This window comes from Anomaloglossus baeobatrachus, chromosome 1 (assembly GCF_048569485.1).
Source record: "Anomaloglossus baeobatrachus isolate aAnoBae1 chromosome 1, aAnoBae1.hap1, whole genome shotgun sequence".
Lineage (NCBI taxonomy): Eukaryota > Metazoa > Chordata > Amphibia > Anura > Aromobatidae > Anomaloglossus > Anomaloglossus baeobatrachus.
Window position 1 is genome coordinate 511,237,369 of NC_134353.1, and position 25,585 is coordinate 511,262,953.

Here is a 25,585-nt window from a genome sequence, read left to right on the forward strand (position 1 = left end):
GAATCATAAAATTTCCTGGTAGATGTCTGCATTGACTTTGGTCTTGATAAAACATAGTGGACTTACACCAGCACATGGCTCCTCAAACCATCACGGATTGTGAAAACTTCACACTAGACCTCAAGCATCTTGGATTGTGGCCTCTCCACTCTTCCTCCAGACTCTGGGACCTTGATTTCCAAATGAAATGCAAAATATACTTTCATCTGCAAACAACATCTGGGACCACTGAGCAACAGTCCAGTTTTGTTTCTCCTTGACCCAGGTAAGATACTTCTGGCATTGTCTATTGGTCATGAGGGGCTTGACACAAGGAATGTGACAGTTGTAGCTCATGTCCTGGATACGTCTGTGTGTGGCGATTCCTGAAGCACTGACTCCAGCAGCAGTCCACTCCTTGTGAATCTCCCCCAAATTTTTGAATGGACTTTTCTTGAAAATCCTATCAAGGCTGCAGTTATCCTGGTTGCTTGTGTACTTTTTTCTACCACACTTTTTTCTTCCACTCAACTTTCCATTTATTTCCTTGGACACAGCACTCTGAACAGACAGCGTCTTTAGCGATGACCTTTTGTGGCTTACCCTCCTTGTGGAGTGTGTCAATGACTGCCTTGTGGACATCTTGTCAAGTCAACAGTCTTCCCCATAATTGTGTAGTCTACTGAACCAGACTAAGGGATCATTTTAAACACTTAGGAAGCCTTTGCAGGTGTTTTGTGGTAATTATTTTAATTTTTTTTAGATAATAATTTTTATGTTTTCATTGGCTGTAAGCAATAATCAACATTAGCAGAAATAATCACTTCAAATAGATCGATGTGTTTCCCTTTTTGTATGGAATTACTGAAATAAACTTTTTGATGATATTCTAATTTATTGAGATGCACCTATATGTGTTTTATACGGATATGTGAAGAGGCATTAGGTTGTGAAGATTTTGTCATGTGCTAAAAATAAAGTAGTGTCAGGTTTGTAAACCAAGGAAAAAAGTTTCGGCCCTAAACTAAAATAGAATAGAGTTAAGCTACGATATCGTTAACGCATTATCGTCGGTGTCACGGTGTTTGTGACGCACATCCGGTGACGTTAACGACATCGCAGCATGTGTCACGTACGAGTGACCTTAGTCGATCGCAAAAGGGGCCAAAATCGTTCGCCATGAAGAGGTCATCCTGAATAAAAAAATCGTTAATTTCTTATTAGCGATGTTGTTAGTCGTTCCTGCGGCAGCACACATCGCTATGTGTGACACCGCAGCAGCGACGAACATCTCCTTACCTGCCTCCACCAGCAATGCGGAAGGAAGGAGGTGGGCGGTATGTTACGTCCTGCTCATCACCGCCCCTCCGCTTCTATTGGTAGGCCGCTTAGTGACGCCGCAGTGACGTCGCTATGACGCCAAACGCACCTCCCCCTTGAGGGAGGTATTGTTCAGCGGTCATAGCAACGTCGCTGCACAGGTATGTGCTTGTGACGCTGCCGTAGCGATAATGTTCGCTATGGCAGCGATCACACAATATCGCATGTACGACGGGGGCGGGAGCTATCACTCTCGACATCGCTAGCCGATGCGAGCGATGTTGCAGCGTGTAAAGCCCGCTTAAGTTTCAAATTCTAAACTTAATTTCACTCACAACCTTTACCGATGTTTTTTGCATCATTTTGTTCAAAATAGTTGACCTCAATTTTTTTTTTATATAATCACTAACACAGTGATATATATTTTTTCCTTTCTTAAAAAGTTTCAAATGACTTTTTATTAACATGTGTTTTGTCTTGTGGTTCTCAGCTGCAGGTCATCAACACTAGCTGTGTAGACACTTATACAAAGGCTGCATAGGTAAAAGCAATAATATTCAATTAGATTTTCTGCTTTACACTTTAGGCTAGTTTCACACTTGCGCTATTTTGACGCAAACGGAATCCGTCACTAATGTAGTACAGTTTATTTATTTACAGTGGAAGCGCATTACTATAGCGCGTGTGTGTGTCATGCAGTACCCGCTTGTGTCCACATGATGTCGCGCTTCCACTGTAAATAAATGAACTGTACTATATTAGTGACGGATTCCGTTTGAGTCAAAATAGCGCAAGTGTGAAACTAGCCTTAGAGAAAAATGTGAATATTGGTCTAATCATGGTAGTGTATAGTATTATGCAGTACCAGCTTACCTGTAGCATGCTAGTATGTGAAAAATATAGGATACAGTGACTGCACTTGATAAGAAAGTGGTGAAAAACCAAACATCTGAAAAATAAATAAAAAAAATAGCAATATGATTTGACTATAGGGAAGACTTACTAAGCTAAATGCACCAGTATTCTAGCTACATTGATCATATTAAATTTATTATCTGTATAAATACTAGACAGCCTTTAAAATATCTAGAAAATACTTGTAAGGGGACAATCATAAGAGTAGTGACTTAATTTTGTCCCAAAATATTGGTCTAAAGTAAGCCAACCAAAAAGTATTGTAAAGAAAAGTGTTTACGATGTCTAGTAGGGTTCTGTTCACATGGCCAGTTGACTTTCATTTGTAATGGATTCAGTATTAAAACATCTGTATCCGTTACAAAAGGAGCAAAAAACGGATACAAAGTGGGAATCAAACAGATACAGTTAGGTCCAGAAATATTTGGACAGTGACACAAGTTTTGTTATTTTAGCTGTTTACAAAAACATGTTCAGAAATACAATTATATATATAATATGGGCTGAAAGTGCACACTCCCAGCTGCAATATGAGAGTTTTCACATCCAAATCGGAGAAAGGGTTTACGAATCATAGCTCTGTAATGCATAGCCTCCTCTTTTTCAAGGGAGCAAAAATAATTGGACAAGGGACTCTAAGGGCTGCAATTAACTCTGAAGGCGTCTCCCTCGTTAACCTGTAATCAATGAAGTAGTTAAAAGGTCTGGGGTTGATTACAGGTGTGTGGTTTTGCATTTGGAAGCTGTTGCTGTGACCAGACAACATGCCGTCTAAGGAACTCTCAATTGAGGTGAAGCAGAACATCCTGAGGCTGAAAAAAAAGAAAAAATCCATCAGAGAGATAGCAGACATGCTTGGAGTAGCAAAATCAACAGTCGGGTACATTCTGAGAAAAAAGGAATTGCCTGGTGAGCTTGGGAACTCAAAAAGGCCTGGGCGTCCACGGATGACAACAGTGGTGGATGATCACCGCATACTTTCTTTGGTGAAGAAGAACCCATTCACAACATCAACTGAAGTCCAGAACACTCTCAGTGAAGTAGGTATATCTGTCTCTAAGTCAACAGTAAAGGGAAGACTCCATGAAAGTAAATACAAAGGGTTCACATCTAGATGCAAACCATTCATCAATTCCAAAAATAGACAGGCCAGAGTTAAATTTGCTGAAAAACACCTCATGAAGCCAGCTCAGTTCTGGAAAAGTATTCTATGGACAGATGAGACAAAGATCAACCTGTACCAGAATGATGGGAAGAAAAAAGTTTGGAGAAGAAAGGGAACGGCACATGATCCAAGGCACACCACATCCTCTGTAAAACATGGTGGAGGCAACGTGATGGCATGGGCATGCATGGCTTTCAATGGCACTGGGTCACTTGTGTTTATTGATGACATAACAGCAGACAAGAGTAGCCGGATGAATTCTGAAGTGTACCGGGATATACTTTCAGCCCAGATTCAGCCAAATGCCGCAAAGTTGATCGGACGGCGCTTCATAGTACAGATGGACAATGACCCCAAGCATACAGCCAAAGCTACCCAGGAGTTCATGAGTGCAAAAAAGTGGAACATTCTGCAATGGCCAAGTCAATCACCAGATCTTAACCCAATTGAGCATGCATTTCACTTGCTCAAATTCAGACTTAAGACGGAAAGACCCACAAACAAGCAAGACCTGAAGGCTGCGGCTGTAAAGGCCTGGCAAAGTATTAAGAAGGAGGAAACCCAGCGTTTGGTGATGTCCATGGGTTCCAGACTTAAGGCAGTGATTGCCTCCAAAGGATTCGCAACAAAATATTGAAAATAAAAATATTTTGTTTGGGTTTGGTTTATTTGTCCAATTACTTTTGACCTCCTAAAATGTGGAGTGTTTGTAAAGAAATGTGTACAATTCCTACAATTTCTATCAGATATTTTTGTTCAAACCTTCAAATTAAACGTTACAATCTGCACTTGAATTCTGTTGTAGAGATTTCATTTCAAATCCAATGTGGTGGCATGCAGAGCCCAACTCGCGAAAATTGTGTCACTGTCCAAATATTTCTGGACCTAACTGTACTTTACTTTGTTTTGTTCTGTTTTTAACACATCCATATTTCTGAGAGATTTCTTTGACACCTGCAGTGTTCTAGGGATATGCAATGCAAAACACAGATATGTTAATGGAATACCATCTATTAAGATCTGATTCTAATAGACAAGTCTTGAAAGAAAATGGCTCAACTTACTATAATTTTTTTTTGGGTGGACAAAAATGTTGTGCAAACTTTGGGTTTTGATTCAGCTAAAAAAAAAGATAGCAGCTGGAAAGAAAGCAAACAGAAGACATTTTATCACTAAAATGCTTGGGTTCTCGGTATTCGAGTCGAACAGGTCATACGCTCTGAAAGAGCTCAACTCGAGTAACAAATATAATTAAAATCATTGATTGGGCAGTCTACATACTGCCAGCCATAAAGAGAGCATCTCCGACAGCGGATTTTTTTTTCTTTTCATACACTACATCTGATAATTTTGTTTCAACCTGTGAGGTTGTGACCGGCTATATAGTAAATGGTCGGTATGTATCGTAGAGGCGGTAGACCTCTGCCATGTAAACCTGAATTGTTTACTCTAGATTGTTAGTGCTGGACAGTTCTGGTTATTCACATACCTCCTGAGGGTCTGGACTGACAGGAATAAGTGAGTGGAGCAAGTTACAGATCCTGGTCGGTGATCTCAGTGAGGACGTCTTCCTAGATGTCAGTACTGGCAGGAGTCATTGTGGAGCCTGGCTCAAGCTCCAGAAAGGGGATACTACTGTGGGGATATAACCAGTACAGTGCGGGTGTACCAGCAAATGAAACAGACTATATGTCATAACTGATTCTATTTAGCTGTAGAAAGGCTCATGTTTGATGTATACAAAGTAAACCATTCCTGTACGCCTCAATCTAGAAGCCAAGTGAATATTCCCCATCACATGCAGCCTCACACAGCCCAGTGAGAGCCATTCAGAGACAGCAAATGGCTCTCACTGGAGTGCCAGCACACATCATTCAGTGAATCAAGCCTTTACTTTGTGGTCATTATTTTACGGACGACACATCCCGTAATACTCAGCAGAGCACCGTCAGTGCCCAAGCACCCCAGTGCTCGATCAAGTACTGACCAGTGACGAGCACCTCAACACTATAACACTCCTGTTCCCATTCAAATGAATGGGTCATGTACTGCAACATTTTAATTCGGCTTTTATGATCCATAATGCATCCAAAAATAGAAATAACTACTGGATATGTGAACAGAACCTAAAATATGCCAAATCAATCACACGGTGTGAGCCATGAGACACTGACAATGTTTCCCAAGATTGTCTCTTGTAAGCAACTGTTAGAACATACCACACACAGAATATATACTGTATACTTGTAAAATAATATGAAACAATGTAAATAAATATATATAAACTTGTATATAATCAGTAACTAATTTTAACAAGTATTCAGCATGTTGACATGTCAGAAGATGCGATCACTGAGGGACTTTGCCTTTCACTAGGATGAAGAAACCGCCGAGCTCCGCTGAATCATAAGCCCTTTCATTTGCTGGTGTCTTGTCTGAATTGATATCGATGACAGGCTCAGTGACACATTGCTCAGAGGAATTCCACTCCTTTTTCATTCCTCTGCTCATAGGGGGTCAAATTACATGACATCTACATAGGATTTCATTTTGTACACATCATATTTTAAGTTATTAAAAGTTTTACAAGAAAATATTGCCTACCCACTAATGCTCCATTGAACTCCTTTACTGAAACCACTGTTTGATTGTATAGATCCCATGATACATCTGGTGCTACCTGCTCCATATTTTCTTCCCAGATGTGTAGTAATTGTCCAATTTTTCTGAATGCACTGTATTCCAGAGAAACAAACTGTTGAAGAAAATCACACATAGTATAGATAACATGTCAGAACTCTGAACGAAGTGTTTAAGTTATTCAGATAGGCAATTATATCAGGTAAATGACTGTGCAAAGTACTCGATTCCTCTAAATGTAGACTAAACCTTTGCTATAATCTCAGTTTATTAAGATTTTATCAACAAATGTCTGGGAACAACCCTTTCAGACCGAGGTGCTAATTTAATGGACATCAAAGGAAGCCTTACACATTAGATGGCAAATTAGTCTGACGAATGATGTTTCGGGCAATCATCTGGCCAACAGCCATCTCCTCCAACTCTTCCATGCACAGGAGAGTTTGTTTGGCCAAGCAATGCTATGTTCTCTATGAGAAAGCTGAGAGCAATGCAGTCATCAGTCTGAATTTAGACATGCCATGTCAACATCTCTCCTGACCATAAATGGGCCGGTGCTCTCATACACAGTAGACCATTGGCCAAACCCATTGATATTGGGTAGAGGGTCCTTAAGATCAAAATATGTCTGGCTTCATATTCACTGCTTTTTCTCACATATCTCCATTTCTAGAGGTATAATAAATGTCAAGCTCCCAGGGACCACCATGGAATCCGTATAGATAAATTTTGATTATTTTATTGGTATTAAAGGTTATATGATGCGTTTCTGCCCTCAAGAGGCCTTCATCATGTAAAAATAAATAAATACAATTTTTTATTTTTATGGGGGCATAATACATAAACTGTTACATGCTCCACAGTTATATAGACTGAGGAGCTTTGTTAAGGACTGGAGATAATGGTGGCAATTAAAAATTCGCATACACCCTAAAACCCTTGGTGTGAGAACCCAGTAAGGAACAGGAAAAAAAAATAAAAATCAGTTGTTTCATGGTTCCTGAACCACCAGCATCATGAAATCCAGACAAGTTCCATCATTATAAAAATCTATGCGGTATCACCATATAGAGTGGGCACAGGAACTGAGCCCGCTCCATACAGTGCGATTAACAGCTGTGTTACATAAGAGACAGTAAACTAAATTTTTCTATCTCCGATCGCATCAATTCAACCTCCTATGTGCAGCTGTCAATCATGATAAAAGCATTTAAAAGTCTGCAAGATGGCAATTGTTGTGACATGACTGCAGGGTACTGGTCAGTTTCAATGCCAGGTCTTCTAAAGGTCTGCATGTCTGTCAGACCCTGATTCCAGCGATATACCACTTACTGGGCTGCTTGCTTTAGTTTTGAATATATCATACTTTTATCTGCTGCAGATCTAACAGTTCTCTAAATATTGAGCTCTGGATAACCCTGCCCCGACCATCGACTGACAGATTTCTGAGTACACTGTGGATAGCTGCCAATCAGTGGTAGGGTTAGGGTTCTACAGAGATCGTGAATATAGAGGACTACATGGCAGTAAGACTACTAGTCATTTAGTGATTATCTCCTGCTGATAAAACAGTGATTTATGAAAACTACACCAAACAGCCCAGTAAGTTACGCATTGCTGGAATCAGGATCTCTGCCCCTACATTATGTGCTCTCTGATTAGTTGGAGAAAACTTGGTGACAGATTCCCTTTAAGTAAATTAGAACAGTTGGGTGCAGCATAGCTCTAAGCATATAAGCAGGTAAAATGGAATATTTCTGTTACTTACAATATACAGACATAATAGTGACAGGACAGTAGTGCCAATCATCCTGCTGGGAAATTTAAAACATGGGTCCCATGTATATATATTCCTTTCAAACCAGCTTTTGTGTTTTCTGAAATACAGATATCAGTTGAAACAAATACATTGGGTTTAGTTTATTATAATTGTATAGCAAAAGCTTATTATATCCATTTCTATACAGTTTATATTTAGATTGAAGCTCTAGAGTGAGCTTTCCTGACATGACTTTTTAGAAAATACTCTTGTTTCCTATGAAGTAACAATATGTGAGCATCATGTAGCCCTCCAATTGCCGTTCCTCTCATAAATATGGTTTCCCTCTGCACACTCCAGCCACTGAACGTGCCAGACTCTATATGGACACAATGGACAAAATGACTGGTATTGCCTGTGTCTACTTATTGGTAGGGAAACTGTAACATTCACTAATATTTCTTCTACAATGTAATTTTGTATATATTTAGTATTGTGCTTTAAGCAATACTAAAGCCTGCTTTACACCTTTCAATTAAGCATACGATATCGTATGCGATGTTACACGCCTCCATCGTATGTGCGGCACGTTCAATTTGTTGACCGTGTCGCACAATCGTTTAAAAGCTGTCACACGTACTTACCCGTCCATACGACCTTGCTGTGGGCGGCGAACATCCACTTCCTGGAGTGGGAGGGACGTTCGGCGTCACTGCGACGTCACGCGGCAGCCGGCCAATAGAAGCGGAGGGGCGGAGATGAGCGGGACGTAAACATCCCGCCCACCTCCTTCCTTCCACATTGCCGGCGGGACGCAGGTAAGATGTGTTCATCGTTCCCGGGGTGTCACACACAGCGATGTGTGCTGCCTCGGGAACATTGAACAACCCGACGTGCAATTTTTAGGAAATGAATGACGTGTATGCGATGAACGGTTTTACGTTCAATCGCAGTCGCACGTAGCTGTCACACGCTACAACACCACTAACGATGCCGGATGTGCGTCACTTACGACGTGACCCCGCCGACACATCGTTCGATATGTTGTAGCGTGTAAAGCTCGCTTTATAATGGTAATTTTCCATATTAGCATATGTGATCCATTTTATAATTAATGAAACTTACATTGCAGGTTTTTGGAAGAGCCTCTTGACATGCTCAGCCTGATGTATTGGTAGGAAACATTTTTCATCCTAATAAGGTGAAACAAATTATAAAGTGTCAGACACAGTATATTCTGTATATGAAAAAGTTGGTCAAACAATACAATTTTCAGCATTATCAAAAGGAATTGAAATATTATTAATTCATCTGTCTAATCCATCTTTGTATTGGTGGAATTGACTATGGAGAGTAAACCCATACTTACATTTCGAATATCAGCTCCCATGTATATTCTGATGTATTTGATAAGTATATGAACAAAACGCCCCATCAGGAATACTAGACACAACAGTGATGGCCATTCAAATATAACCTTTTCAAATTGACCAAGGGTCTGTAAAAGAATGGTATAAATAAAAGAACACTCAGATATTGTGTCATAGTTGTACAAGCATATATAACACTTATAATACTAGTGCATAAACACCATACCCACAAAACAAAAATATAATAGATATGCTTGGGGATGGGCGACAAATAATCTATTGTATATTAACCTAGCAGTGACTGTAAAAAATAGAGTTCAAGCAATGTTAATGAAAGCAAGGCTAAGCAATGTATAATGACTGTATTGATGCAATAAAAGTGAAATATGCATTTTACTTCCAATAAACACCCATATCATACATATACTATTCAATTCACATTTGTTGGTTTTTCTACTTTCAATGTCTTTTGGTTGATGTTCTTCTACTGTATTCAATTATTAATTTCAAGTTATCTTAAAGGGAACCTGTCACCACTTTTTTGGCCTATAAGCTGTGGCCACCACCACCGGGCCCTTATATACAGCATTCTAACATGCTGTATATAAGAGCCCAGACCGGGGGTATAACATAAAAAATACTTTATAATACTTACCTAACGGTCGCACGGTGGGTCTTATGGGCGTCTCCGTTGTCTGGTGCTGGCGCCTCCCCTTTCGGCCATCTACATCCTCTTTCTGAAGCCTGTGTGCATGAGGCGGCTACGTCATACACACTCACCAGTCCTGAGCAGGCGCACTACAATACTTTGATCTGCCCTGCTATGGGTAGATCAAAGTGCGCCTGCTCAGGACCTGAATGCTGGTGAGTGTGGATGATGTCGGACCCGTCATGCACTGTGGCTAGAGAAGAGGAAGAACAAAGATGGCAAAAAAAGGCGGCGCCAGGAATGGACAACGGAGACGCCAAAAGGCCCACCGCGCGACCGTTAGGTAAGTATTATAAAGTGTTTTTTATGTTATACCCCGGCCTGGGATCTTATATATAGCATGTTAGAATGCTGTATATAAGAACCCGATGGTGGTGGCCACAGCTTATAGGCCGAAAAAGTGGTGACAGGTTCCCTTTAAGTTTAATTTAAGTGGCTTTCTGCTCTTCATGTCAGAAGTGTAGTCATAGAGCATTGTCATCCAGGTCTGTGCTCAAGGATGCCCCAAACCTATAGGAATTATAAATGGCACTTGGTAGGATGGAATTTTGTTACAGATTGGGGAATAGGAGTTATATGTCTTATCTCTGACTTTAAATGTCATCTATAGTCTCAAATTTGGACTAGGAGTATATGGATTTCTATTGTGCTGTGGGAAATGTATTTGGCCTCCATCTAGGTGACCTCTGGAAAATGTAAAGAAATTACATGTACAGGAAAAAAGACAGAGAGGATCCATTTTAACAAACTATCAGACAGCACTAAACGGCTGCCAATCAGTAAACATTTACAAAGGCTGACCAGGGTAAATGATGCACACTAAGTGATATGCAGTAGATCATTCAATGCACATAGTCTGCCACTTTTCTCAGCAATGTGAGTCCTGTTTACACCGGATGATGCACCGCTGAGTAGATGATCTTTTGTGCTGCATAAAAGGCAATTTCATCTGATAAACAAGTTCTTTGCGTTCAGGTGATCAGCAGCCTGTTTGCACTGAAAGATGATCATGAATGAGCGCTCTTAAAGGAAACCTGTCACCAGATTTGGCGACTATAAGCTGCGGCCACCACTAGTTGACTCTTATATACAGCATGCTAGAATACTGTATATAAGAGCTCAGGCCACTGTGTAGAATGTAAAAATCACTTTACAATACTCACCTAAGGGGCGGTGCGGTGCAGACTGGTCGGGTGGGTGTCTCTGTTCTTTGGTATCGGCACGTCCTCTTTCGTCCATCTTTGTCCTCCTTCTTCTGAAGCCTGGGTGCATGACACGTCCTATGTCATCCACACTCGCAGGCATTGAGGACCTATGCAGGCACACTATGATTTGTCCTGAGCAGGGCAGATCAAAGTATTGTAGTGCGCCTGCACGGGACAGTTTTTGTACAATTAGACCAACTGGATCTAAGGCCCAATTGGGAATTTGAGAAAAAGCAGAGATAACTTTTACCATAAAACCTTTTGGGAAAAGAATCCAATTGTAGTCCTGGTAATGAATATTAGGCCTTATTCAGACATCATTGTTTCATGAACATGCTCTGTTTTTGATGGATATTACTTATAATCATTATAGTTTATGTGGCTGTTTACACTGATTACTCATTGCTAGAAGCTTGACAAACCTCCATCAGTTTTTTTGAATATGAGAAATGAACACTGACCAAATACTAATGAAAATGTAATCCAGAATACAGATGAAAATGGGTCTGGCATTTTATGTAGAAGAAAAAAATGGACGAATGATGGAGACCTCTTAGGGGTACTTTGCACACTACGACATCGCAGGTGCGATGTCGGTGGAGTCATGTCGAAAGTGACGCACTTCCTGCGTCTCTCTCGACATCGTAGTGTTTAAATCCTAGATGATACGATTAACGAGCGCAAAACCGTCGTAATCGTATCATCGGTGTAGTGTCGGCGAATTCCATAATTACGCTGACGCGACGATCCAATGTTGTTCCTCGCTCCAGCTGCAGCACACATTGCTGTGTGTGAAGCCGCAGGAGCGAGGAACATCTCCTACCTGCGTCCTGCGGCACACGCCGGCTATGCGGAAGGAAGGAGGTAGGCGGGATGTTTACATGCCGCTCATCTCCGCCCCTCCGTTCCTATTGGCCGCTTGCTATGTGACGTCGCAGTGACGCCTCACGACCCGCCCCCTTAATAAGGAGGCGGTTTGCCTGCCAGAGCGACGTCGCACGGCAGATGAGTGTATGTGAAGCAGCCGTAGTGATAATATTCGCTACGGCAGCTATCACAATGATATCGCAGCTGTGACTGGGGCGGGGACTATCGCGCTCGGCATTGCAGCAACGGCTTGCGATGTCGTAGTGTGCAAAGTACCCCTTAGGCTCGTACATGGAGTCATGTTACAGCTGTCTGAATGTAGGCTAGACCTTACGTGTCAAAATTACAACTTAGCACCCCTCTACATATTCACAAAATATCCATAAAACCAAGAAGATGTTGGTACAGATATAAAGGAGATAATAAAATGTATTATTTTAGGGTTAGAGGATCTTTGGTCATCAGGAACGTTACTTGATGTGAGGTGTGAGGGAGTTTTCATTGTAGTTGTAATAATTCATCTTATATTATTTTTTTTTATTTTACATCTATAATTGATTATCTCGTAATTCAGAGAACGTATTCGTAATACTTTATTAAGACTTACATTTCCATGTGGGCACGAAACAATGTCAACGATTGTTACTATAAACCTAAAAAGATATAAAATCAGTACAGTAATCAATAATAATAATATAGCAAGTGATATTTTAGACTGGTTGTGTATACAGAGCACCCCTTCATACAAGTGAGATTTGCTGTTGTCACGATAGAGAAGATGGTAAAATAAAATATAAAAAGTGTCTAAACCTGTTGTTTTATTACTGCGGTAGGCTGGAGCTACATTGGACGTGGACACGTGTCACGCAACCACACTTTGCTATGTGCCGCTGCTACATAACCATGCAACATAAATAAATGGCGTACTATGACCACGACAAGAAAGTCACAAGAAGGCCAACTGACTTGCATTTTTTTGCTTGTTGCAATTGAACTATCCTAAATGTCGTAATATGACCCCAATTACTTGTATTGCGCAACATTCTAGTCAACTTTCATCGCTCAATATATGTGTTACTCAGGAAAAGTCGCCGTGTAACCCTGAGCTTAAAATGTAGAATAACTACTTGTGGTGAATACTCACTACGCACTCACCAAGTCAGCGTGTATAGGAAACCTGTTACAGATCCTATTAGTTTACCATCAGTAGTGAGACAGGCGAATATCGGATAATAGGACAGGCCAACTTCAATCGCTCCAACTAAAAGTCCGAGTGCTAGAGAAGCATTAAAACAAATAATTCACATCAGTAAAGTGCAAAAATGAATAATATTGTGATAAATCAATGGTCAAGGATCTTTCAGCTTCACTTCTTCATTCTACTGGAAAAATATGTTGTTTTCTGTTCAGTCGTATCATAGAATGCATAATTTATAGATGGTATGAAATATAGCAAGGCATATACAGCTGTGCAGATGTAGTGCTTTCCACATTATCTCACAAAGCACTTGGCTGATTCCCGGAGTCAGGAGCGATGGCTGTTGGCTTAATGTCAGTTACAATGCCTTGAAAAAGTATTCATACCCTGTGAACTTATTCAACTTTTTTTTCACGTTATACCTACAAACTTAAATGTATTTTATTGGGATTTTATATGATATACCAACAATAAGTAGCAAGTATTTGTGACGTGCAAAGGAAATAATACATGGTTTTCTAAATATTTTAAAGATACTGCATAAATCTGATTTTTGTGATTGGCATTTGTATTTATGCTCCCCTGAGCCAATACTTTGTAGGACCACCTTTTGCTGTAATTACTGCTTATGGGGTTATGTCTCTACCAGCTTTGCACATCTAGAGGCTGAAATCTTTGCCCATTCTTCTTTACAAATTGGCTCTAGCTCAGTGAGATTAGATGGAGAGCGCCTGTTAACAGCAATTTTCAAGTCTTACCACAGATTCTCAATGGGATTTAGGTCTGGACTATGACTGGGCCAAAGGCATAAATTTGCTTTGATATATACCATTCTATTGTAGTTCTTCTGGTATGTTTAGGGTCACTGTCCTGCTGAAAGGTGAACCTTCACCCCAGTCTCAAGTCTTTTACAGCCTCTAACAGGTTTTGTTCCAGGATTGCCCTGTATTCAGCTCCATCCCCTACATGGCTTTTGAAAAAGGGCAAATCGAGCTTTTTATGGCTTGCTTCCTTTCTTCTTGACACCTTTCTATAAAGGTCAGATTTGTGGAGTATATGACTAATATTTGTCCTGTAAACAGATTTTTCCACCTGAGCTGTGGATCTCTGCTGCTGCTCCAGAGTTACCATGAGCCTTTTTGCTGCTTCTCTAATTAGTGCTCTCCTTGCGTGGGATATCAGTTTAGGTGGATGGCCATAATTTAGTAAGTTTGCAGTAGTGCAATACTCCTATTTTTGGATGATGGATTGAACAGTGCTTCATGAGATGTTCAGAGTTAGTGCTATTTTTTATAACCTAACCCTGCTTTAATCTTCTCCACAACTTTATCCCTGACCTGTCTGGTGTGTTTCTTGGATTTCATGATGCTGTTGATCCCTAATGTTCTCAAACAAACCTCTAAGGCTGCTTTCACACATGCGGTTTGAGCCGTGCGGCTCAATCCGGCTGTGAAACCTATGCAACGGATGTGGTGAAAACACCACATCCTTTGCATAAGTTTTTTACATGCGGCCCGTCCGGTTTTTGCCGCTTGCGGCATGCTACTGAGCATGCACAGTGGACAAAACCGCATGCGGCGGCCAGATGCATTTTTTGCCGCATCACGCCGCATCCGGCGTCCATAGGCATGCATTGAAAAATGCGCCGCACAAAAAAACGTGCCAGGCAACGTTCCATCCGGCCGCCGCATTGGCTAAATCTGCCGCATGCTGCAAAAAACGGATGGAACGCAAGCCCATGCGGCACAATGCGGCACTAATTAAAGTCTATGCAGGAAAAACGCAACCGGCAGCAAAAAAAAACGGTTGCGTTTTTCCTGCAAAGTGCCGGATTGTGCCGCACAGGAAAAACCGGAGGTGTGAAAGCAGCCTAATGCCTTCACAGAACAGCTGTAGTTATATTGAGAAAAATTACACACAGGTGGACTCTATTTACTAATTAGGTGACTTCTGGAGGCAATTGGTCACTCAGGATTATATTTAGGGATAACAAATGACATGGTGCTGAAAACAAATGCATGTCACAATTTTGCAGATAAATAGTTAGAAAATCATGTATCCTTTACACATCACCAATACTTGCTACTTAGTGTTGTTATATCACATAAAATCCCAGTAAAATACATTTAAGTTTGTCAGTGTAGTGAAAAATTGTGGAAACGTTCATATGATATGAATACTTATTCAAGGCACTTTTTCTAATGGATATGACCAGGTTTAGACTAGACAGTTCAAAATACACCAGATTTATCATAGTGTTCATGCTGTTTACACTACACATCGTTTGCTTGATTTTGTGCCAATCTTAATTTTTTTTTCACACACCATGATGCCCTTTCCATCTACGCAATAATACCTTTATCAATAGCAAAAAAAAAAGTATCTAAAAAATAAATGTGGTGCAAGGCATGAATGATAGTTAGTAGGCTCTAAAGTTCCCTGCACAGCAATTTTTCCGGCAACCATCTGTCCCTTTTTTGGGGATCGGTGGAGGTGACAGAAACTATATGACAATACAAATTGCTACACCCTCTAGTTGGCCTATGAAAATATAGCATCCAGCAATTTCTCATTATTCTTGGCCACCTGTTGGTGGTATCACTCATATCGTAGTGTATGAAAATAAGGTTTTTGTTTTTGATGAATTAGTCGGTCTAATGAGTAACAACTATCTGAGCAGTAAACTTGTTCTTATTCTAAGGGGTACTTTACACGTTGCGACATCGCTACCACTATATCGTCGGGGTCATGTCGTTAGTGACGCACATCCGGCGCCGGTAGCAACATCGCAGCGTGTAAATCCTAGGTGGAACAATGAACGAGCACAGAAGAGTACAATCTTGCTGATCTGTGTAACGTCGTTCATTTCCATAATGTCGATGCAAGCGCAGGTACGATGTTGTTTGTTGCTCCTGCAGCTCCACACATCGCTGTGTGTAAACCCGCAGAAGTGACAAACATCTCCTTACCTGCGTCCCTACGGCAATGCGGAAGGGAAAAGGTGGGTGGGATGTTACATCCCGCTCATCTCCGCCCCTCCGCTTCTATTGGCTGGCTGATTAGTGACGTCGTGGTGACGTCGCTGTAACGCCAAATGCACTTCCCCCTTGAAGGAGGGATTGTTCGGCGGTCACAGCGACGGCACCGACCAGGTATGTGCGTGTGACGTTGCTGTAGCGATAATGTTCGCTACGGCAGCAATCCCCACATATCGCATGTGCGACGGGGTGGGGAGTGCTAGGGTGCTAACGCGCTGGACATCGCTAACAGGTGCTAGCGATGTCGCAGAGTGTAATGTACCCCTAAGGCGGGCTTTGCACACTAAGATATCGCAGGTGCGATGTCAGTTGGGTCAAATCGAAAGTGACGCACATCCGGCGTCGCTCTCGACATCGTAGTGTGTAAAGCCTTTTACATACGATTAACGAGCGCAAAAGCGTCGTTATCGTATGATCGGTGTAGGGTCCGACATTTCCATAATGCCGCTGCTGTGACGATACGATGTTGTTCCTCGTTCCAGCAGGCAGCACACATCGCTTTGTGTGAAGCCGCTGGAGCGAGGAACATCTCCTACCTGCGTCCCAGCTGGCTATGCGGAAGGACGGAGGTGGGCGGGATGTTTACGTCCCGCTCATCTCCGCCCCTCCGCTTCCATTGGCTGCCTGCCGTGTGACATCACTATGACGCCGCACGACCAGTCCCCTTAGTAAGGAGGCGGGTCGCCGGCCAGAGCGACGTCGCAGGGCAGGTGAGTGCATGTGAAGCTGCCGTAGTGATAATGTTTGCTACGGCAGCAATCACTAGATATCGCACCTGCGACGGGGGCGGGGACTATCGCTGCAGCGTCGGTAACACATTGTTACCGATGTCGCAGCGTGCAAAACCCGCCTAAGTCTTTATGCTGATTGATTTAGTTCGGCAGCATCATGGCATCTTCAGAAATCTAACCAATCTTCAGCTGTGACTGTGATGCATACATTCCTCCTGCTCTCTGCCATGGCCGGGCCTTCCAAAACTCACTATTTTTTCACCTTGGCTATTGGCAAGAAAATTATACATTTTACTACATGAATTAACCAGAGTAGACAATAAATAACATATGCCTTATATATAACTATAATAAGTTATTTTCAAACCAAAAACATATTGAAGGTTTTTACACATGTACCTCTTGCCCATGATGGAACTCCAGCTGGCAAGTATTCTTCAGAAAAAAGTAGCATGACTTTATTAGCCATTGCTCCAAATGCAAAGCCAAATGTCCACCTGTTTTTAAAAGTTCCTAGGAGATCTAAAGGGCTGTGAATAGAAAAGCCATGAGTTAGGGCTAAATATTTCAGAACTCCATTTCTTTGATTTAAATGTAAAGGATAGATGAGGAAAACATTGCTAGGAATAGTTGACACCAACCATGTGCAACTAAATTAAAAGAGCTGCCAACAATGCACCCCAACATTCCATAAGCCCACCTGTGCATTCCAGCAATCTATCCCTGCATTCTAAAAGCCCTCCCCTATATTCCAGCAATCAGCTCCTGCATCCCAGCAATCCACCCCTGCATTCCAACAAACCCACCCCTTCATTCCTGCAACACATCCCTGCATCCTATAAACCCACCCCTGCATTCTATGAACCCACCCCTGCATTCCACCAATCTACCCCTACATCCTATAAATCCACTCCTGCATTCCAACAATCTGCCACAGCATTCCAAACCAGCATTCCAGCAACTTACCCCTATACAGTGCCTTGCGAAAGTATTTGGCCCCCTTGAATTTTTCAACCTTTTCCCACATTTCAGGCTTCAATCAGTGAGAATCAACAACAAGTGGGACACAATTGTGAAGTTTAATGAAATGTATTGCTTATTTTAAACTTTTTTTAAAAGTAAACTGAAAATTGAGGCGTGCAATATTATTCCTCCCCTTTAAGTTAATCCTTTGTAGCGCCACCTTTTGCTGCGATTCCAGCTGCAAGTCACTTGGGGTATGTCTCTATCAGTTTTGCACATCGAGAGACTGAAATTCTTGCCCATTCTTCCTTTGCAAACAGCTGGAGATGAGTGAGGTTGGATGGAGAGCGTTTGTGAACAGCAGTTTTCAGCTCTTTCTACAGATTCTCGATTGGATTTAGGTGTGGACTTTGACTTGGTCATTCTAACACCTGGATACGTTTATTTGTGAACCATTCCACTGTAGATTTGCTTTATGTTTGGGATTATTGTCTTGTTGAAAGAAAAATATTCGTCCCAGTCTGAGGTCTTTTGCAGACTCCAACAGGTTTTCTTCAAGAATGGTCCTGTATTTGGTTCTATCCATCTTCCCATCAATTTTAACCATCTTCCCTGTCCCTGCTGAAGAAAAGCAGGCCCAAACAATGATTCTGCCACCACCATGTTTGAAAGTGGGGATGGTGTGTTCAGGGTGATGAGCTGTGTTGCTTTTACGCCAAACATATCGTTTGGCATTGTGCCCAAATAGTTCGATTTTGGTTTCATCTGACCAGAGCACCTTCTTCCACATGTTTCGTGGCTTGTGGCAAACTGTAAATGACACTTTTTATGGATATCTCTGAAAAATGGTTTCTCCTTGCCACTCTTCCATAAAGGCCAGATTTGTGCAGTGTACGACTGATTGTTGTCCTATGGACAGAGTCTACCACCTCAGCTGTAGATCTCTGCAGTTCATCCAGAGTGATCAGGGGCCTCTTGGCTGCATCTCTGGTCAGTCTTCTCCTTGTTTGAGATGAAAGTTTGGATAGACGGAAGGTTTTGATAGATTTGCAGTGGTATGATACTTCTTCCATTTCAATATGATCGCTTGCACAGTGCTCCTTGGGATCTTTAAAGTTTTGAAAATCTTTTTGTAACCAAATCCGGCTTTAAACTTCTCCACAACAGTATCACAGACCTGCCTGTTGTGTTCCTTACTCTTCATGATGCTATCTGCGCTTTAAACAGAACACTGAGACTATCACAGATCAGGTGCATTTATACGGAGACTATATTACACACAGGTGGATTATATTTATCATCATCAGTTATTTAGGACAACATTGGATCATTCAGAGATCCTCAATGAACATCTGGTGTGAGTTTGCTGCACTGAAAGTAAAGGGGACGAATAATATTCCATGCCCCACTTTTCAGTTATTTATTAACACAGTTTTAAAATAAGCAATACATTTCGTTCAACTTCACAATTGTGTCCAACTTGTTGTTGATTCTTCACCATAACATTAAAATTTTTATCTTTGTTTGAAGCCTGAAATGTGGGAGAAGGTTTCAAAAATTCAAGAGGGCTGAATACTTTCGCAAGGCACTGTATTTCATCAATCTGCCCCTGCATTCCAGCAACCTACCCCTACATTTCAGCAATCCCCCTCTGCATTCTAGCCACCTACCCCTACATTTAAGCAATACGTCTCTGCATTTCAGCAAACTAGCCCTTCATTTCAGCAATTCGCCCCTGCATTACATCAACCTACACCTACATTTTAAGCAATCCGCCCCTATATTCCAGCAACCTACCCCTACATTTCAGCAACCCACCCCTGCATTCCAGCAATCCACATCACGTTCCATTTAAATATAGTGCCATTCACAATGCTGCTAAATTTACATGACACTTTATATACTCTTGGCAGGTACAATTGCATCAATGCCAAATTTGTTTTGATGTAATGTACTAATGTTATTTTGAGAATCCTAACTATTTTATATATGGGTTTTTAGTGAACAAAGTTGACATTTTCACTGGTATTATTATTGGACACATATAGTGTCGTGGGTGGAGGGGACGCGCTCGCCACGCTCGGGTCCGGGGCTTCTGCTGCTGCTGCTCGGTGGCTCGAGCGGTGGGCCGGACCAGGGACTCGAGCGGCGCTCCTCGCCCGTGAGTGAAAAGGGGTGGTATGTTTAGGGAGATTGTTCGTGACGCCACCCACGGGACGTTGCAGTTCGTGTCCTCCTACTTTCACCTCCACGACTAAAACTGTCACTTTTCCCGCCTCCAGGCCTATGAACTCCTCGGTGGGTGGGGCCAACCGCCTGGCTCCGCCCCACCTGGTGTGGACATCAGACCTTGGAGGGAGGCAACAAGGGTTTTTGATTGACTGTTGTTACTGTCTAGGGTGGGGGGGTGTGTGTTGGTATGTATGTGACTACCTGGCTAGTCCAGGGCGTTACACTCCCCCTTGGTAAAATGCAGACCGTCCGCGGGCTGCCCGTCCATCACCGGTTTTATTTTTCAATCTGCAAAGATAAATAACATTTAACATAAGCATATTTAGAAATCTTCCCTTACGGGAGGTACAGTTCTTTAACGTTACAGCGGTAAACATTTGTATTAAAACGGACAGGTTCATGGTCATCCGCTCTCCCACCCAAATAACCTAAACCTTGGTGCTGCCCCTAAGAAACAGGCAGCACCCCTTTACCCCAGTCCAGGTCCAGGTTACCCGAGCGGGAACGGGTACGGTGTCTCGCACCCGGCTGTCACTTCAGGGACCCCACATCCAGGGGGACCCCTGACCCCTGGAGGATGGCCACCGGTCTAGGTGGTGGCCGGGCCCCACCCTCCTCTGCTGCGGGCCCTTCCTCCAATCTGCCTCTCCGGAGGTGGCACAGCACGGAGACCAACCCACCAAACTATTTACAAACCCACAAGTTCGTGGGTGGCCTGCCAGTTCTCGGCCATGTCCATGAGCAGTTCCTCATGCGGATGGTAAAATACACAGGGTCCCTCCGGCGACAACTTGCCGGCAACGGCCGGGATAATCATGGTAGACAATCAGGTGAAACTCTGTTTGGATTGTGTTCATTCAAAGTGCTGAGGGTCCCAACGGGGACAACTGCTCTTTTCCTCATCTTTATACAGCAATCCCGTGGCACAGCTGCCGTTGCTGCCACTCCCGGTGTGGAGCACCGTCTGCTTGCTCCGGTTCAGGCGGTGTGGGGGATGGGCCCAGACAGAGTCCCTCCGTGCCGGCTACGACCGGTACCTTCGATAATGAGGGACCCCGCTGTGACGTGGCCTGCTCTGCCTCCTGGCAGCTGCATCCCCGCTGTGCCTCAGCCGAGGCCCGGGGTCTGGGAGCGGTTGACGGGACTTGCGGTGCTGGCCTCGGGTCGAGGATCGCCTCCGCTGCGGCCGGGCGGACTGCCGGGGCCGTCGTCATCTCCGTCGCAGTCGGGATGGAAGCCGGGATGGGTGCCAGGGCGGTGACAAAGGTAAGGCCCAGGGGTCGCAGGTCCGGGCCCTCTCCCTCAGATGCTGCGGGCTCCGCTATCGGTGGCAGGGGTAAAGGGTCGGTCGGGGCGTTGGCCGTTGGCATAGGCAGTGAGGGAGGTAGCGTGGTGTACGGCAGCAGGCCGGGCGCCTCAGATGTATCGACCGGTCCCTCGGGGACATAGGGGCGTGGGTCGCTTACCCGCTCCTCTGAGACCACCTCCACTTCGGATGCCCAAATGGTTGCGGCCAGGCCCTTCATCTCCGACGTCCACTTCACCAGCATGAAGTGGGCTTGGGCCTGGAGCTTCTAGCACATCTTGCGGCTGGCTCCAGGAACATGTTTCAGCAGAGTCCTGGTGTCCCTGCACGCTGCAGCGCTAGTTGCATGCCGCCGCGGCTGCGACCGCCGCTCCTCCAATGGCTTCGTCGGGCGCAGACATCTTCTTCCTGTCCCCCCTTGGTTCTTTCTAGCACTTACTCTTTGGGGGTGGGGCTTCACTTTCGCACCTTCCCTGCTCGGGGAAGACGCTCGAGCGGGAAAATTTCACGCCAAAGATGGCGGCGCTTCAAATTTTTCGGCCGGACACCGCCGGCGGGGACCACAAGGCGCACTTCTACTGGTAAGTAGATTGGTTCTATCCTGTTCGTGACGCCAAGTTGTCGCGGGTGGAGGCGACGCGCTCGCCACGCTCGGGTCCGGGGCTTTTGCTGCTGCTGCTCGGTGGCTCGAGCGGTGGGCCGGACCCGGGGACTCGAGCAGCGCTCCTCGCCCGTGAGTGAAAAGGGGTGGTATGTTTAGGGAGATTGTTCGTGACGCCACCCACGGGACGTGGTGATGATGGCACCACCGCTGCTGGTAACGGGGTTCCCGGGAGAGATGGTAGGGTGCAGCTGAGATGTTGTCCCCTCCGTGGGTAGGGGGTTTGGTGTTCCCGGGGCCCGGTGATGTAACGGGGAGGCTGGATGGCTGGGGTGCAGGGACTGCGCGGCGCGGTGCCGGACGGCACTGGTGTACTCACTCAGACAATCACTGACAGAGTCTCTGGTAAACCAAAATGGCTGGATGGACGGGTCCCGCAGCCGGCTGCAGTGTTGTTGTTGTGCTCTCCCCGGACGGCTGATGGTGGCTGTCTTTCCCTGCACCTTGTAGAATGTTCTGACTCCTGTGGTTGCCCACCGGTAGTCTGCTCCCCGGCGTATAGGTGCCGTAGGAGCCCGTTTTGCCCGCAGGCGCTGGCCCTTGGATCTCTAGCCTGTGGCGGTGGCTGTATATCCTCACATTGTGGACTGTTGCCTTCTGTCGGGTCTTGGGTGTTAGGAAACCCCTGGGGTTCCGGTCACTCTCGGATTTGACTGTTGTCGGCGGCTCCAAGCCTGGTCGGGGTCCGATGGCCCTGCCTGTGTGCTTAGCTTCACTCCGTTTCCCGGTCCGGTACCGGTGGGCCAACGCCCGACCCCGGTCCTTATGGCTTCGCAGAATTCCACTAACTCCTGCAGACGGCCACCACCGTCTGCCAACCTTGCTGTCAGTGCCTGGGCTCCAACCCAGACACTTGCAGTTCGTGTCCTCCTACTTTCACCTCCACGACTAAAACTGTCATTTTTCCCGCCTCCAGGCCTATGAACTCCTCGGTGGGTGGGGCCAACCGCCTGGCTCCGCCCCACCTGGTGTGGACATCAGACCTTGGAGGGAGGCAACAAGGGTTTTTGATTGACTGTTGTTACTGTCTAGGGTGGGCGGGGGGTGTGTTGGTATGTATGTGACTCCCTGGCTAGTCCAGGGCGTCACAATAGCTTTTTTATTGATCTGTTGCTTTGAAGATGTGAGGTGGCCAGAATTATGGAAAAAGCAAAGTAGGCTGTGCTAAACTGTTTTTGTAATTCTGTCAAAAGTTAAGAAACTTAAATCAGGGTATAGTATACACGCCCATAGTATACACCCATAATCAGTCTGCTCTCGAAGATCGTGTCGTGTCAGCCCCCACCCATGTTTCAGTTATATCCTTGTCAGGGTTCATTGCACAATTGCGCCTCTAATTTACAATCCTCCAAAACTTCCCTTACAGTTAGGTCCAGAAATATTTGGACAGTGACACAATTTTCGCGAGTTGGGCTCTGCATGCCACCACATTGGATTTGAAATGAAACCTCTACAACAGAATTCAAGTGCAGATTGTAACGTTTAATTTGAAGGTTTGAACAAATATATCTGATAGAAATTGTAGGAATTGTACACATTTCTTTACAAACACTCCACATTTTAGGAAGTCAAAAGTAATTGGACAAATAAACCAAACCCAAACAAAATATTTTTATTTTCAATATTTTGTTGCGAATCCTTTGGAGGCAATCGCTGCCTTAAGTCTGAAACCCATGGACATCACCAAATGCTGGGTTTCCTCCTTCTTAATACTTTGCCAGGCCTTTACAGCCGCAGCCTTCAGGTCTTGCTTGTTTGTGGGTCTTTCCGTCTTAAGTCTGGATTTGAGCAAGTGAAATGCATGCTCAATTGGGTTAAGATCTGGTGATTGACTTGGCCATTGCAGAATGTTCCACTTTTTTGCACTCATGAACTCCTGGGTAGCTTTGGCTGTATGCTTGGGGTCATTGTTCATCTGTACTATGAAGCGCCGTCCGATCAACTTTGCGGCATTTGGCTGAATCTGGGCTGAAAGTATATCCCGGTACACTTCAGAATTCATCCGGCTACTCTTGTCTGCTGTTATGTCATCAATAAACACAAGTGACCCAGTGCCATTGAAAGCCATGCATGCCCATTCCATCACGTTGCCTCCACCAAGTTTTACAGAGGATGTGGTGTGCCTTGGATCATGTGCCGTTCCCTTTCTTCTCCAAACTTTTTTCTTCCCATCATTCTGGTACAGGTTGATCTTTGTCTCATCTGTCCATAGAATACTTTTCCAGAACTGAGCTGGCTTCATGAGGTGTTTTTCAGCAAATTTAACTCTGGCCTGTCTATTTTTGGAATTGATGAATGGTTTGCATCTACAGTTAGGTCCAGAAATATTTGGACAGTGACACAATTTTCGCGAGTTGGGCTCTGCATGCCACCACATTGGATTTGAAATGAAATCTCTACAACAGAATTCAAGTGCAGATTGTAACGTTTAATTTGAAGGTTTGAACAAAAATATCTGATAGAAATTGTAGGAATTGTACACATTTCTTTACAAACACTCCACATTTTAAGAGGTCAAAAGTAATTGGACAAATAATCCAAACCCAAACAAAATATTTTTATTTTCAATATTTTGTTGCGAATCCTTTGGAGGCAATCACTGCCTTAAGTCTGGAACCCATGGACATCACCAAACGCTGGGTTTCCTCCTTCTTAATGCTTTGCCAGGCCTTTACAGCCGCAGCCTTCAGGTCTTGCTTGTTTGTGGGTCTTTCCGTCTTAAGTCTGGATTTGAGCAAGTGAAATGCATGCTCAATTGGGTTAAGATCTGGTGATTGACTTGGCCATTGCAGAATGTTCCACTTTTTTGCACTCATGAACTCCTGGGTAGCTTTGGCTGTATGCCTGGTGTCATTGTCCATCTGTACTATGAAGCGCCGTCCGATCAACTTTGCGGCATTTGGCTGAATCTGGGCTGAAAGTATATCCCAGTACACTTCAGAATTCATCTGGCTACTCTTGTCTGCTGTTATGTCATCAATAAACACAAGTGACCCAGTGCCATTGAAAGCCATGCATGCCCATGCCATCACGTTGCCTACACCATGTTTTACAGAGGATGTGAAAAGCATTTTTCACAGAGGTGTGAAACTTTTTTCTTCCCATCATTCTGGTACAGGTTGATCTTTGTCTCATCTGTCCATAGAATACTTTTCCAGAACTGAGCTGGCTTCATGAGGTGTTTTTCAGCAAATTTAACTCTGGCCTGTCTATTTTTGGAATTGATGAATGGTTTGCATCTAGATGTGAACCCTTTGTATTTACTTTCATGGAGTCTTCTCTTTACTGTTGACTTAGAGACAGATACACCTACTTCACTGAGAGTGTTCTGGACTTCAGTTGATATTGTGAACGGGTTCTTCTTCACCAAAGAAAGTATGCGGCGATCATCCACCACTGTTGTCATCCGTGGACGCCCAGGCCTTTTTGAGTTCCCAAGCTCACCAGTCAATTCCTTTTTTCCCAGAATGTACTCGACTGTTGATTTTGCTACTCCAAGCATGTCTGCTATCTCTCTGATGGATTTT

The 25,585-nt window shown here is 43.9% G+C and overlaps 1 protein-coding gene across 1 annotated transcript in view; it reads right to left on the reverse strand.

Annotated features, from left to right (window-relative positions):
* The window catches only part of LOC142295775 (stimulated by retinoic acid gene 6 protein-like), a 143,969-nt gene that overhangs the window by 54,266 nt on the left and 64,118 nt on the right, over positions 1 to 25,585 (reverse strand). The window contains exons 4-11 of the mRNA XM_075338863.1: positions 17,296 to 17,426; positions 13,085 to 13,205; positions 12,537 to 12,582; positions 9,148 to 9,276; positions 8,904 to 8,971; positions 7,788 to 7,896; positions 5,984 to 6,134; positions 2,173 to 2,248 (exon numbers count right to left, since the gene is read on the reverse strand). Of these exons, the coding sequence (XP_075194978.1) occupies positions 2,173 to 2,248; positions 5,984 to 6,134; positions 7,788 to 7,896; positions 8,904 to 8,971; positions 9,148 to 9,276; positions 12,537 to 12,582; positions 13,085 to 13,205; positions 17,296 to 17,426 (831 nt within the window). The remainder of the gene's footprint in view (positions 1 to 2,172; positions 2,249 to 5,983; positions 6,135 to 7,787; positions 7,897 to 8,903; positions 8,972 to 9,147; positions 9,277 to 12,536; positions 12,583 to 13,084; positions 13,206 to 17,295; positions 17,427 to 25,585) is intronic.